The 13800-nt window shown below is 45.8% G+C and overlaps 1 protein-coding gene across 2 annotated transcripts in view; it reads right to left on the reverse strand.

Annotated features, from left to right (window-relative positions):
• The window catches only part of LOC144599310 (uncharacterized), a 157492-nt gene that overhangs the window by 61683 nt on the left and 82009 nt on the right, over nucleotides 1-13800 (reverse strand). For both annotated transcript variants that reach the window (XM_078410099.1, XM_078410098.1), the window contains exon 11: nucleotides 11673-11737. In XM_078410099.1, coding sequence (XP_078266225.1) covers nucleotides 11673-11737 — 65 coding nt within the window. The remainder of the gene's footprint in view (nucleotides 1-11672; nucleotides 11738-13800) is intronic.

Consider the following 13800-nt stretch of genomic DNA (forward strand, 5'->3'; position numbering starts at 1 on the left):
TCATATCATATCATATATATACAGCCGGAAACAGGCCTTTTCGGCCCACCAAGTCCGTGCCGCCCAGCGATCCCCGTACATTAACACTATGCTACACCCACTAGGGACAATTTTTACATTTACCCCGCCAATTAACCTACATATCTGTACGTCTTTGGAGTGTGGGAGGAAACCGAAGATCTCGGAGAAAACCCACGCAGGTCACGGGGAGAACGTACAAACTCCTTACAGTACAGCAGCCGTAGTCAGGATCGAACCTGAGTCTCCGGCGCTGCATTCGCTGTAAAGCAGCAACTCTACCGCTGCGCTACCGTGTAAAACGTGGTAAAAGCTGCAAATTCCTCTTGTTAAATCAATAAACTGCAATTTTACAAGACTTTATTCATTGCCATCAAATGGTAATTAACTGGATTGAATTATAATAAAATTCTTAAAATCCATGAGCACGTCTGAGGCGACAGGAAAGGTGAGCAGAAGAACTTCCCTCAAGAAGATGAAACAATTTTATCCCCTTGCTCACTGAAATTATTTCTGAAGATAACAATTTTTTTTTAGTTTAGTTCAGAATCGAGATACGGAAACAGGCCCTTCGGCCCACTGAGTCCGTGCCGACCAGCGATCCCTGTACACGAACACTATCCTACACACACTAGGGACAATTTACAATGATACCAAGCCAGTTAACCTACAAACCTGCACGTCTTTGGAGTGCGGGAGGAAACCGGAGATCCTGGAGAAAACCCACGCAGGTCACGGGGAGAACGTGCAAACTCCGTACAGACGGCACCCTTAGTCGGGATCGAACTCTGCGCTGTGAGGCAGCAACTCTACCGCTGCGCCACCGTGCCGCAATTTGTTTACCAAGTTTGTTGATCAATGATGATTAAACAAAGGAACCAATCTGGGTCCGCTGGGTACGAATGTTTTCTTCACGACATTCATAATTAGGGTCAGTCTGCTATCGTTGTGGAGCTGCAGATTAGTTAAAGCCACATAATGCACCGAGCTTTAGTTTTGAAAAATGAAATGCACTTAATCTCGTTTTAATCTTGTCACTTGAATTACATAATGACATTTAATTGGTGGGTAAATAGATAATTAGCATGTATAATTTTGAAGGAAATTAGAGAACTTGAGAAAAGAAGGCAGCAACGGTAGAAGGGAACTGTAAAAGATTACGGAGAATGTCAAAAATGGATCCCAACCTGAAATGTCACCTACACTGGTTTTCATCAGTCAGGATATTGAGTATGGATATTCACTAAGTGCCGGAGTAACTCATGAGATCATAAGTGATAGGAGCAGAATTAGGCCATTCGGCCCATCAACTCCACTCTGCCATTCAATCATGGGTGATCTACCTCTCCCTCCTAACCCCATTTTCCTGCCTACTCCACACAACCTCTGACACACCGACTGTAACGGACCGCAGGTAGACCCAAATGCAGCACACGGAACCAAGGAAGTAGTTTTAGAATGAGCTTTATTTCTACCTGCTCGTGGACAGAAGACTGAGGCATTCACCAGGGCTACGACGAGGCATGAAGGTCGGGAGCAGGCAGGATCGGCAACGGGAAATCAATCCAAGAGACAATGCTGGAGAGTCTTGCATCAGGGCTCAGAACAATCTGGCAAAGAGTGTGTGTGTGCAGGAAGGGTTTATATGCTGGCTTGATTGGTGATCTGGAGCAGGTGAGTGAACAGGTGAGGGGAGTTGGCTTAACGTGGTGGGCGTGGCTGGCAGGTGAGTGAACAGGACAGACTGTGACACCTACTAGTCAAGAATCTATCCATCTCTGTCTTAAAAATATCCACTGACCTGGCCTCCACGGCCTTCTGTGGCAAAGAATCCCACTCTGTGGCAAAGAATCCCACTCTGTGGCAAAGAGTCCCACTCTGTGGCAAAGAATCCCACTCTGTGGCAAAGAATCCCACTCTGTGGCAAAGAGTCCCACTCTGTGGCAAAGAGTCCCACTCTGTGGCAAAGAGTCCCACTCTGTGGCAAAGAGTCCCACTCTGTGGCAAAGAGTCCCACTCTGTGGCAAAGAATCCCACTCTGTGGCAAAGAGTCCCACTCTACGGCAAAGAGTCCCACTCTGTGGCAAAGAGTCCCACTCTGCGGCAAAGAGTCCCACTCTACGGCAAAGAGTCCCACTCTGTGGCAAAGAGTCCCACTCTGTGGCAAAGAGTCCCACTCAGCAGGTCAGGCAGCATCTCTGGAGAAAAAGGATTAGGTTCCTGACCCGAAACGTCACCCACTCATTTTCTCCAGAGATGCTGCCTGACCTGCTGAGTTACTCCAGCACTTTGTGTCTATATCTTCGGTATAAACCAGCATCTGCAGTTCCTTCCTGCAACATTGCCCTTATTAACATGTGAAGAGGGGTGGGTGAGGGAATGAGGAGGACATTTACTCAGGGAGCCAAAGGTCCAAAGGAATGCTAAATGATTCTTGGTTCCTTTCAGAGTCTTCACCAAGGACGATTCTGTTGAATCTCAGCAAAGGGAGACGAGGCTATGACACAAGGAACTGCAGATGCTGGGATCATGAGCAAAGCACAAAGTGCTGGAAGAACTCAGCGGGTCGGCAGCATCTGTGGAGGGAGGGGACAGATCACATTTCCGGTCTGTACCCTTTTTTTAAAATCCAACTACCGCCATGTTCTTGTGCTTTGGACTTTCATGCTTGATAATTAAGTTTCACTCACCTCAATCTCTCATTCTGACGTGGAATGGAAGGAGGCCATTTGGCCATTGAGTGCATACTAGGTAAAAGGTAAAGGTACACAGAACATAGAAATGTACAGCACAAGAAGAGGCCCTTCGGCCCGCGTCTGTGCTGAACACAATGCCTAGAGAAACTGATGGGTTGTCAGGCACCCCGGCAATTAGGCCAGGCCATCTGACAAGCAGCCAACAATGGCCTGTTTCCTTTATCATCGTTATATTTTTGCATATCTTTCATTCATTGTTCTTCATCTCTCTCTATCACCGTCCATATCTCTCGTTTCCCTTATCCCCAACCAGTCTGAAGAAGGGTCTCGACGCAAAACGTCACCCATTCCTTCTCTCCAGAGATGCTGCCCGACCCGCTGAGTTACTCCAGCATTTTGTGTCTATCTTCGGTGTAAACCAGCGCCTGCAGTTCCTTCCCTGCACATCTGAGCTGGTGTTGGGTCTAGGCTGGTGATGGAGTCAGAGTCATACAGCACAGAAACAGGCCCTTCGGCCCAACTTGCCCATGCCCACCAAGATGCCTCATCTACACTAGTCCAACCTGCCCGGGTTTGGCCCATGTCCCTCTAAACCTGTCCCATCCGTGTACCTGTCCAAATGTCTTTTAAATGTTGTTGTAGTCCCTGCCTCCCCCACCTCCTCTGGCAGCTCATTCCATACACCCACCACCCTCTGGTCACTACCACCCTCCCCTAGCTCACTGAGATCAGTGTGTCTATCCTCCCAGCTGATTCAGAGAAACTTCCAGAACTTCCTCTGGTGATAAGATTCGGGGACTTTGAGGAATCTGCTGGTATTTATTTACGAGACATGTATCCAACGTTGGATCATTGAAACTGCAATACAAGTTGGAATCCTACATTTTCTTTCGGGTAATTTAAATCAATTATACGATTCTCAGCTAAGAATGCACTCCCAGTATCAATGACCTTGATACCAATAAATTGTCAAATTTGTGCACAAGAACTACCCAAAATGGGAACTCCAGCAGCCTTGCCTTGCCTTGCCTAGCTCTCTTGATTCATGGCCGCTCTCTGTAATGGCCAAGCAAGCCATTTAAGTCAGGGAACCAATTAAGGGCGAACAATAAATCTTTGCCTTGCCTGCAAAAAGCCCTTAGACTTTTTGCGACATTACAATATCTGTGTAATTGGCGGTTGTTTTTGTTATTTATTAAGCAAATATGTTAATAGCAGCACTATTAAAGCCCCACTTTGCAGATCACAGTGGGCAGATGCTGGGCAGATTTACCGCATCAGTAGGAGCACAGGTTCAGATTCTGCAACTGTGCACAGGCCTGAGTCATGAGTGACAATAGACAATAGGTGCAGGAGGAGGCCATTCGGCCCTTCGAGCCAGCACCGCCATTCAATGCGATCATGGCTGATCATTCTCAATCAGTACCCCGTTCCTGCCTTCTCCCCATACCCCCTGATTCCGCTATCCTTAAGAGCTCTATCTAGCTCTCTCTTGAATGCATTCAGAGAATTGGCCTCCACTGCCTTCTGAGGCAGAGAATTCCACAGATTCACAAATCTCTGACTGAAACAGTTTTTCCTTATCTCAGTTCTAAATGGCCTACCCCTTATTCTTAAACTGTGGCCCCTTGTTCTGGACTCCCCCAACATTGGGAACATGTTTCCTGCCTCTAACGTGTCCAACCCCTTAATAATCTTATACGTTTCGATAAGATCTCCTCTCATCCTTCTAAATTCCAGTGTATACAAGCCTAGTCGCTCCAGTCTTTCAACATATGATAGTCCCGCCATTCCGGGAATTAACCTAGTAAACCTACGCTGCACGCCCTCAATAGCAAGAGTGGATGTTATTTGAGCTCCTGGAGGCATCGTCTTCAGTTTGGTTTAAAGACACAGCATGGAGTCAGGCTCTTCGGCCCACCGAGTCCACGCCGACCATCGGACACCCGCTCAGACTAAGTCTATGTGTCGGAAAGAACTGCAGGCGCTGGTTTAAATCGAAGATAGACACAAAATGCTGGAGCAACTCAGCGGGACAGGCTGCATCTCTGGACAGAAGGAATGGGTGACGTTTCGGGTCGAGGCCCTTAGTTAGACGTCTGGAGAAGGGTCTCGACCCAAAGCATCGCCCAAGGCCAATGAACCTACAAACACGCACGCCTTTGGGATGTGGGAGGAAACCGGAGCACCCGGTGGAAACCAAACACAGTCACGGGGAGAACGTGCAAACTCCACATAGACTGCACCCGAGGCCAGGATCGAACCCGGGTCTCTGTCGTGTGAGGTAGCAGCTCTACCCGCTGTGCTGAATAGTTGATGCTAGATTGGCAAATGGGTTTGACAGAGTTTCTGTAGATGTCTTTGGATAGAGAGGGAAGAGCTATATTTGATTCAAGGACCTGCATCACAATTGGAACGTGTTACATTTTCTTGCGTGTTCATTATATAACCTAACAGAACTGTCAACGATGAATCGTGCAGACAGTGAAGGGCAAATCCTACCCACATCGTCTTCAGTTGTTTGGTTAAGTCACTGATATATCCGCTGGGTCCCTCCAGATGCCTCTGACCTATACTTGAGGTATATTTTGATCCCATCAAATTGTAAGCAGTGACAGAGTCTTCACCATTTGACAAGTTGGGAAAGAGGTAAACAAGCTTCGATGCAGAACTGTGTTTCAGTTCAGTCTGTCCTGTAACCCTGAGCTGTATATTTAATCTTCTTTTCTCTGACTAACACGAAAGCAGAATGGGAAATGAGTGTGTGCGTAAAAGGAACAGTTCTGTGAAAATAATGTGATGCACAAAATGAGAGGGTCAGAGGAATAAGGGCTCAGAGGAGAATTGATCCCGACTGCAGACGATTCTACATAGCGGGAAATCAGAAGACATGGAAAGACTTAAACAGAAACAACCGATCCTTAAAATCAGAGGTAATGAAGGTTAATGTACCTGGAACACTTGTCCTGGGATATTGACAGCAGGGATTTAAATGAATGTATTACAGATGGCGGAGAATGGGGCCATAGTCATGTATGGGGAAATGGATAAAGGCAGAGGTCTTAGAGTCACAGTGATACAGCTTGGAAACAGTTCCTTCGGCCCAAATTGCCCACACTGGCCAACATGTCCCAGCTACACTAGTCCCACCTGCCTGCGTTTGGCCCATATCCCTCCAAACCTGAAACCTGTCCTATCCAGGTACCTGTCTAACTGTTTCTTAAAAGTCGGGATAGTCCCAGCCTCAACTACCTCCACTGGCAGCTCGTTCCACACACCCACCACCCTTTGTGCGAAGATGTTACCCCTCAGATTCCCTCAAAGGTGAAGGTTTCTATGGCAGGTGCCCTCAGCAAAGAAAGGGGCAAACAAGGCTTGGAATTAAATGGTTTTGTGATACGAGTGTTTCTCAGGTGAAAGACACAAGGAACTGCAGACATTGGACACAAAAAACTGGAGAAAATTCAGCATCTCTGGACGTCAGCATCTCTGGAGAAAAGGAATAGGTGATGTTTCGGGTCGAGACCCTTCTTCAGACTGAGAGTCAGGAGATTAATGATTCTCAGTCTGAAGAAGGGTCTCGACCCAAAACGCCACCTAATGCTTTCCTACTCGGTTTAAACCAGCATCTGCAGTTCCTTCATACACATTTCACCTGCGGATGTTGAAACCTTGAATAAAACACAAAGTGCTGGAGGAACTCAACGGGTCAGGCCGCATGTGTGGAGGGAATTGGACAGGTGACATTTCAGGTCGAGACCCTTCTTCAAACTGAGTTCCAAGGTCAGTTTTGGGGTGTAAAAGGATCTGTGCAGGTGGATGGAAATGTCAACCAGATCAGGTCTACAGTTTGGCATTCAGATCAAGCGCACAGCGTACCTATTTCATTGTTTTTTTAACTGGCAAGGGCTCTCAAACAAGGTGCAGTAATATAAGCAGCAGAAATAGTCTGAAGACACAACAAACTGCGGGTGCTGGAACCATGATCAAAATACAAAGTGCTGGAGGAACACAATGGGTCGGGCAGCATCTATAGGGAGTGAATGGAATGACACCATTTTGGGTTCGGGCCCTTCTTTAGACTAGCAGAAACAATGCCACTGTGGAAGGTGTCAAGCTTAGTTTGGGAAAGCAGATCAAATTGTTCACATGAAATATATTCTTCTTATTCAATGTGGAATCAAAGAACTGCAGATGCTGGTTTATACCATAGATAGGCACCAAAGTGCTGGAGTAACTCAGCGGGTCAGGCAGCGTCTCTGGAGGAAAAGGGTGAAGTTTCAGGTCGGGACCCTTCTTCAGACAGATGCTGCCCGACCCGCTGAGTTACTCCAGCACTTTGTGCCTATCTATGGTATAAACCAGCATCTGCAGTTCTTTGATTCCACATTGAATAAGAAGAATATATTTCATGTCTTTTGCATTATTCGAGGCAGAAATTGTAACTCCGATTCCCCGAATCACTGGTGCACAACAGCATCAGAAATGCAAGAGAATGATCGCGGAGGATGTTTTATTGCCTGTCCTCACTGAACATGGGCTATCGGTCAGGAAATCCAGTGGCCGAGAGGGTGCTGCCCCCTAGCTCTGGGAGTTTAACCACGAGTTTGGATAGGATCAGTATTGAAGGCAGACGACAAAAGTTGTTGAAACTGCTGACGAAATATTCTGAATGTTTTTGTTTTGGAATGAATTTAATTAGAATTTAATTTAGAATGATGCATAACATCACTTTTCTCCAGATAATGGCCATAGTGTCACACAGCATGGAAACAAGCCTTTCATCCCAACCTGTCCATGCCGACCATCTACACCAGTCCCACCTGCCCACGTTGGCTCATATCCCTCGAAACCTTTCCTATCCTTGAACCTGTCCAAATGTCTTTTAAATGTTGTTATGGTACCAATTCACTAATTGAGGTTTAAGTCCTACGCCCGTAGTTATCATCCAGCCATCTGCTCTGATTCTGTTGCATGTTGAAGGTGTGTAACAACACAGACTAATGGAAGCCAATAGCCACTTCACTTTGTTGTAATTCAAAACCATGAATAATTGAGAAAGATTGCATGTAAAAGCCTTTTTAGTCAAAGTAAATCATTAATCTAGATATATTTCAAGCAGCCAACCCTTGAGAAAGGCTAGGTCCATGCTTACTGAGGGCGGCACAGTGGCGCAGCGGTAGAGTTGCTGCCTCACAGCGCCAGAGACCCGGGTTCCATCCTGACCACGGGTGCTGTCTGTGTGGAGTTTGCACGTTCTCCCTGTGACCTGCGTGGGTTTTATACCATAGACAATAGGTGCAGGAGGAGGCCATTCGGTCCTTCGAGCCAGCACCGCCATTCAATGTGGTCATGGCTGATCATTCTCAATCAGTACCCCGTTCCTGCCTTCTCCCCATACCCCCTGACTCTGCTATCCTTAAGAGCTCTATCTAGCTCTCTCTTGAATGCATTCAGAGAATTGGCCTCCACTGCCTTCTGAGGCAGAGAATTCCACAGATTCACAACTCTCTGACCCGAATTTTTTTTTCCTCATCTCCATTCTAAATGGCCTACCCGTTATTCTTAATCTGTGGCCCCTTGTTCTGGACTCCCCCATCATTGGGAACATGTTTCCTGCCTCTAACGTGTCCAACCCCTTAATAATCTTATACGTTTCGATAAGATCCCCTCTCATCCTTCTAAATTCCAGTGTATTCAAGCCTAGTCGCTCCAGTCTTTCAACATATGACAGTCCCGCCATTCCGGGAATCAACCTACGCTGCACGCCCTCAGTTTTCTCCGAGATCTTCAGTTTCCTCGCACACTCCAAAGACGTGCAGGTTTGTAAGTTAATTGGCTTGGTATAAATGGATCAATGTAAAATTGTCCCTGGGGTGTGTAGGGTGGCGTTAATGTGCAGGGATCGCTGGTCGGCGTGGACCCAGTGGGGTTAAAGGCCTGATTCCACTCTGTATCTCTAAACTAAACTCAACTGAACTAAGGATCATTACAAAAATAACAATGTCAGAGGTAATTTGAATCTACATTTTAACATCTGGAAACACTTGCAGAGATGATCCTGGTCTCTCTCTAGCTGAGGACACACATCTGTTGCTGGCCAATTTGCTGATCAGTACAGATGCGATGAAACGGGTCTGTCGGTCATTGAAAGCTACGGCGCTAAATCTGACATTCAGCAAGAACAACCTTCTGGCCCATCTCAGTACAAACAGGAACTTTGATTACCTTTAAAGGTAGAGAAGCAGCATTGAATCAATAGACAATAGGTGCAGGAGGAGGCCATTCGGCCCTTCGAGCCAGCACCACCATTCAATGTGATCATGGCTGATTATTCTCAATCAGTACCCCGTTCCTGCCTTCTCCCCATACCCCCTGACTCCGCTATCCTTAAGAGCTCTATCTAGCTCTCTCTTGAATGCATTCAGTGAATTGGCCTCCACTGCCTTCTGAGGCAGAGAATTCCACAGATTCACAACTCTCTGACTAAAAAAGTTTTTCCTCATCTCAGTTCTAAATGGCCTACCGCTTATTCTTAAACTGTGGCCCCTGGTTCTGGACTCCCCCAACATTGGAATTTAGAAGGATGAGGGGGGATCTTATTGAAACATATAAGATAATTAGGGGATTGGACACATTAGAGGCAGGAAACATGTTCCCAATGTTGGGGGAGTCCAGAACAAGGGGCCAAAGTTTAAGAATAAGGGGTAGGCCATTTAGAATGGAGATGAGGAAGAACTTTTTCAGTCAGTGAGTTGTGAAGGTGTGGAATTCACTGCCTCAGAAGGCAGTGGAGGCCAGTTCGTTGGATGCTTTCAAGAGAGAGCTGGATAGAGCTCTTAGGGATAGCGGAGTGAGGAGGTATGGGGAGAAGGCAGGAACGGGGTACTGATTGAGAGTGATCAGCCATGATCGCATTGAATGGCGGTGCTGGCTCGAAGGGCTGAATGGCCTACTCCTGCACCTATTGTTTATTGTCTATTGTCTATTGGAAACATGTTTCCTGCCTCTAACGTGTCCAACCCCTTACTAATCTTATACATTTCGATAAGATCCCCTCTTATCCTTCTAAAGGATTCTGAATCAAGAACAGTACCTTCAACATTTTTGTAGATTAGCTGAGGAACAACACCTCATATTTTGCTTGGGCAGCTTACACCCCAGCGGTATGAATATTGACTTCTCTATCTTCAAGTAACCCTTGCTTTCCCTCTCTCTCCATCCCTCCCCTTCCCAGTTCTCCAACCAGCCTGACTGTCTTTCTGCTTACATTGTGTCTGTCTGCTTTGTTGTCACCTACTCCGAGCTAACAATGGTCTCGTCTACATTTTCCTTGATCTGCATCTCTTTTGATCTCTTACACTTCCTTATCTGTGTCTCCCTCTCCCCTGACGCTCAGTCTGAAGAAGGGTGTCGACCCTGAAACGTCACCCATTCCTTTTCTCCGGAGATGCTGGCTGTCCCGCTGAGTTACTCCAGCGTCTTGTGTCTCTCCTAGGTGTAAACCAGCATCTGCAGTCCCTTCCTACACATGAGGATGTGTTTGCGTTTGTGTTTGTCTAAAAAGGGAACCCGTTAAAATAAAATCAATGTCTGATAACTCACGGAGACCACGTCATTGTCGGAGCCAGTGTACGTCAGAAGTCGGATGATGGAAGCTATGTGTGTCGAGAATGGACAACAAGAGGGTGGCAGGGTGGGGCAATCCAGTGTCAACGACCGCAGGGAGCTAAAAGGATCTACTTCAATAGTCAATAGTCAATTTATTTGTCACATACACGTAAATGTGCAGTGAAATGAAAAATTACCCGCAGTTCAACAATAAGACCAATAAGAATAATCAATAAAAATGCAGTAACACATACAATCATAAACCAACACCAAACAAAAGAAACATCCATCACAGCGAGTCTCCTCCAATCCCCTCCTCACTGTGATGGAAGGCCACAATGTCTTTTCTCTTCCCCTCTAGACTCCTAGCTTGATATACTAAACAAAAACATTTATAAATACATAGAACACATAACAGTACAGCACAAGAACAGGCCCTTCAGCCCACAATGTCTGTGCTGAGTATGTTACCAAGATAAACTCCTCTCCTCTGCCTGCCTGTGATCCATATCCCCCCCATCTCCATGTGCCTGCCTAAAAGCCTCTGAAACACCTCTCTATCGGCCTTTTAAAGCCTCTCGTATCTGCCTCCACCACCACCCCTGGCAGCACGTTCTAGGCACCCAAACTTTCCCAGCACATGACAATAGATAATGGACAATAAGTGCAGGAGTAGGCCATTCGGCCCTTCCGCCCATCTCCTATAATTGTTGCCCCTTTCACCTTCAAGCTCTGCCCTCTAGCCTTTAACATTTGCATTCTAGGAAGAAGGTTCTGACTGTCGACCCTATCTATGCCTCTCATCATTTTATAAAACTTCTATCAGGTCTCCTCTCAACCTTCGGCATTCCAGAGAAAGCCATACAGGTTTGTCCAAACTCTTGTTCAGGCTGAAACCCAGTGAGGATCCAGGTCAAATGTGTGGGAAAAAAACTGCAGATGCTGGTTTAAATCGAAGGTAGACACAAAATGCTGGAGTAACTCAGCGGGACAGGCAGCATCTCGACCCGAAACGTCACCCATTCCTTCTCTCCCGAGATGCTGCCTGACCCGCTGAGTTACTCCAGCATTATGTGTCTGCCAGGGTCCAGGTAAACCTCTCCAAACCTCCACACCCCTCCTGTAATGGACCAACTGATGAAGGCCAACCTACCAAAACCCTCCTTTCCCACCCTTGCAGTTAAGTCATCGCGCTGCATTTATTTTTTATTATAATCATCGACGCTGTATCAAGTTCAATATTTATGGCTGTTGCCATTATCTGGCATTTCAGGGGTTAATAATGCAGTGCTGTCGTTCTGGAAACAAGCTCGCTTTCAATGAAACCATCATGGGTGTAGCACCTACCAGAAAATATTCAGCACAGCACATGTAGCAAGGCCTCCAGTGACTGCCCTCCGAAACCACAGGACCTTCCACAAGCAAGAACATGAAACAATTCAACATTAACACGAGCACACATCGCAAACTGAATAAGCGAAATAGGCCCTAAAATAATCGATCAATAATTAATATCACACATTCCATGATTACGGTAGGTTTGGCCAATGGGCGATGATTGGGCTCAACCGAGAAAATCTGTATCCTAAAGCAGCACTCATAGAACATAGAACCGTACAGCACGGGAACAGGCCCTTCGGCCCACAATGTCTGTGCTGAACATGATGCCAAGATCATCTCTTATCTACGCGCACATGATCCATATCCCTCCATTCCCTGCATATCTATACATACATATAAATCTACACACATATACATACCAACATACATATATATGTGCACACATACAAACATATACATACAAACATACACATACATGCACACACATGTATATATATATGTGTGTGTACACACGCACACATATATATATATGTATACACATATATATACACTTATATACACACACACACATATATATGTATACAGACACTCATATATATGTATACACACATATATACATGTATACACACAATATATATATGTATACACACACATGTACACACACACACACACACACATATATATATATGTATACACACACACACGCACACACACACACACACACACATGTATACACATATATATGTATGTATACACACACACACACATCTATACACACACACACATGTATACACACACACACACACACACACACATGTATATATATATATATATATTGCATAAATGCCACTTTCAGATTAAATGTGGCATTAAATCATTAATTTACTGATTTAAATGATTAAATGTCACAATCGTATCGGCCTCCACCACCACCCCATGCATCCACCGCCCTCTGTGTAGAAAACCTCACCCTGCACATCTTTGATTCACATCCCCACGATGATAAGGTTGACCGGATTAAATAACTGCACAAGATGCAATTTTAATATGAATACAGAAATAAATATTATGTATCGAGTCGGTTTATTTCCTTCATCCAGCAAGGAGGGAAATGTGGTTTATATAGAATGTTAATGTTGCTTACGATTAGACTTGCCATTTCATATTGACAAGTGATTTTGTTGCAGATTTTTATGTTCTGTGTTTCGAATGTTACTCACACTATTATGGAGAAGGGAAATCTTATTAAGTTACGAGAAAACCAAAGGGATTCGTTCGAGATGAAGCGTAAAATCAGTTTATCCCAATTACAGGCAAGTAAACGTTTCTTAAACCAAAGATAGACACAAAGTGCTGGAGTAACTCAGCGGGTCAGGCAGCATCTCTGGAGAGAAGGAATGGGTGACGTTTCGGGTCGAAACACTTCTTCAGACTGAGAGTCAGGTGTGAGGGAGTCGAGAGATATGGAAGGGTACGGTGTGAAAACGACTGATTAAAGCAGACGATGATAAAGAGATGTTGGCCAAACTGGTCAACGTTGGCCAAACTGATCTCCCGGTGGCTGAGCACTTCAACTCCCCCTCCCATTCCCAGTCTGACCTTTCTGTCATGGGCCTCCTCCAGTGCCATAGTGAGGCCCACCGCAAATTGGAGGAACAGCACCTCATATTTCGCCTGGGCAGCTTGCAGCCCAGTGGTATGAACATCGACTTCTCCCACTTTAGATAGTTCCTCTGTCCCTCTCTTCCCCTCCCCCTTCCCAAATCTCCCTCTATCTTCCTGTCTCCACCTATATCCTTCCTTTGTCCCGCCCCCCTGACATCAGTCTGAAGAAGGGTCTCGACCCGAAACGTCACCCATTCCTTCTCTCCTGAGATGCTGCCTGACCTACTGAGTTACTCCAGCATTTTGTGAATAAATACCTTCGATTTGTACCAGCATCTGCAGTTACTGTCTTATACTAAGAGATGTAGAATGGTTCATTGTGTAAGAAAGAACTGCAGATGCTGGTTTAAATCGAAGGGAGGCACAAAATGCTGGAGTATCTCAGCGGGTCAGGCAGCATCTCTGATTCCTTCCTTCTCTCCAGAGATGCTGCCTGTCCCGCTGAGTTACTCCAGCATTTTGTGCCTCC

Source organism: Rhinoraja longicauda, chromosome 13 (genome assembly GCF_053455715.1).
Source record: "Rhinoraja longicauda isolate Sanriku21f chromosome 13, sRhiLon1.1, whole genome shotgun sequence".
Taxonomy (NCBI): domain Eukaryota; kingdom Metazoa; phylum Chordata; class Chondrichthyes; order Rajiformes; family Arhynchobatidae; genus Rhinoraja; species Rhinoraja longicauda.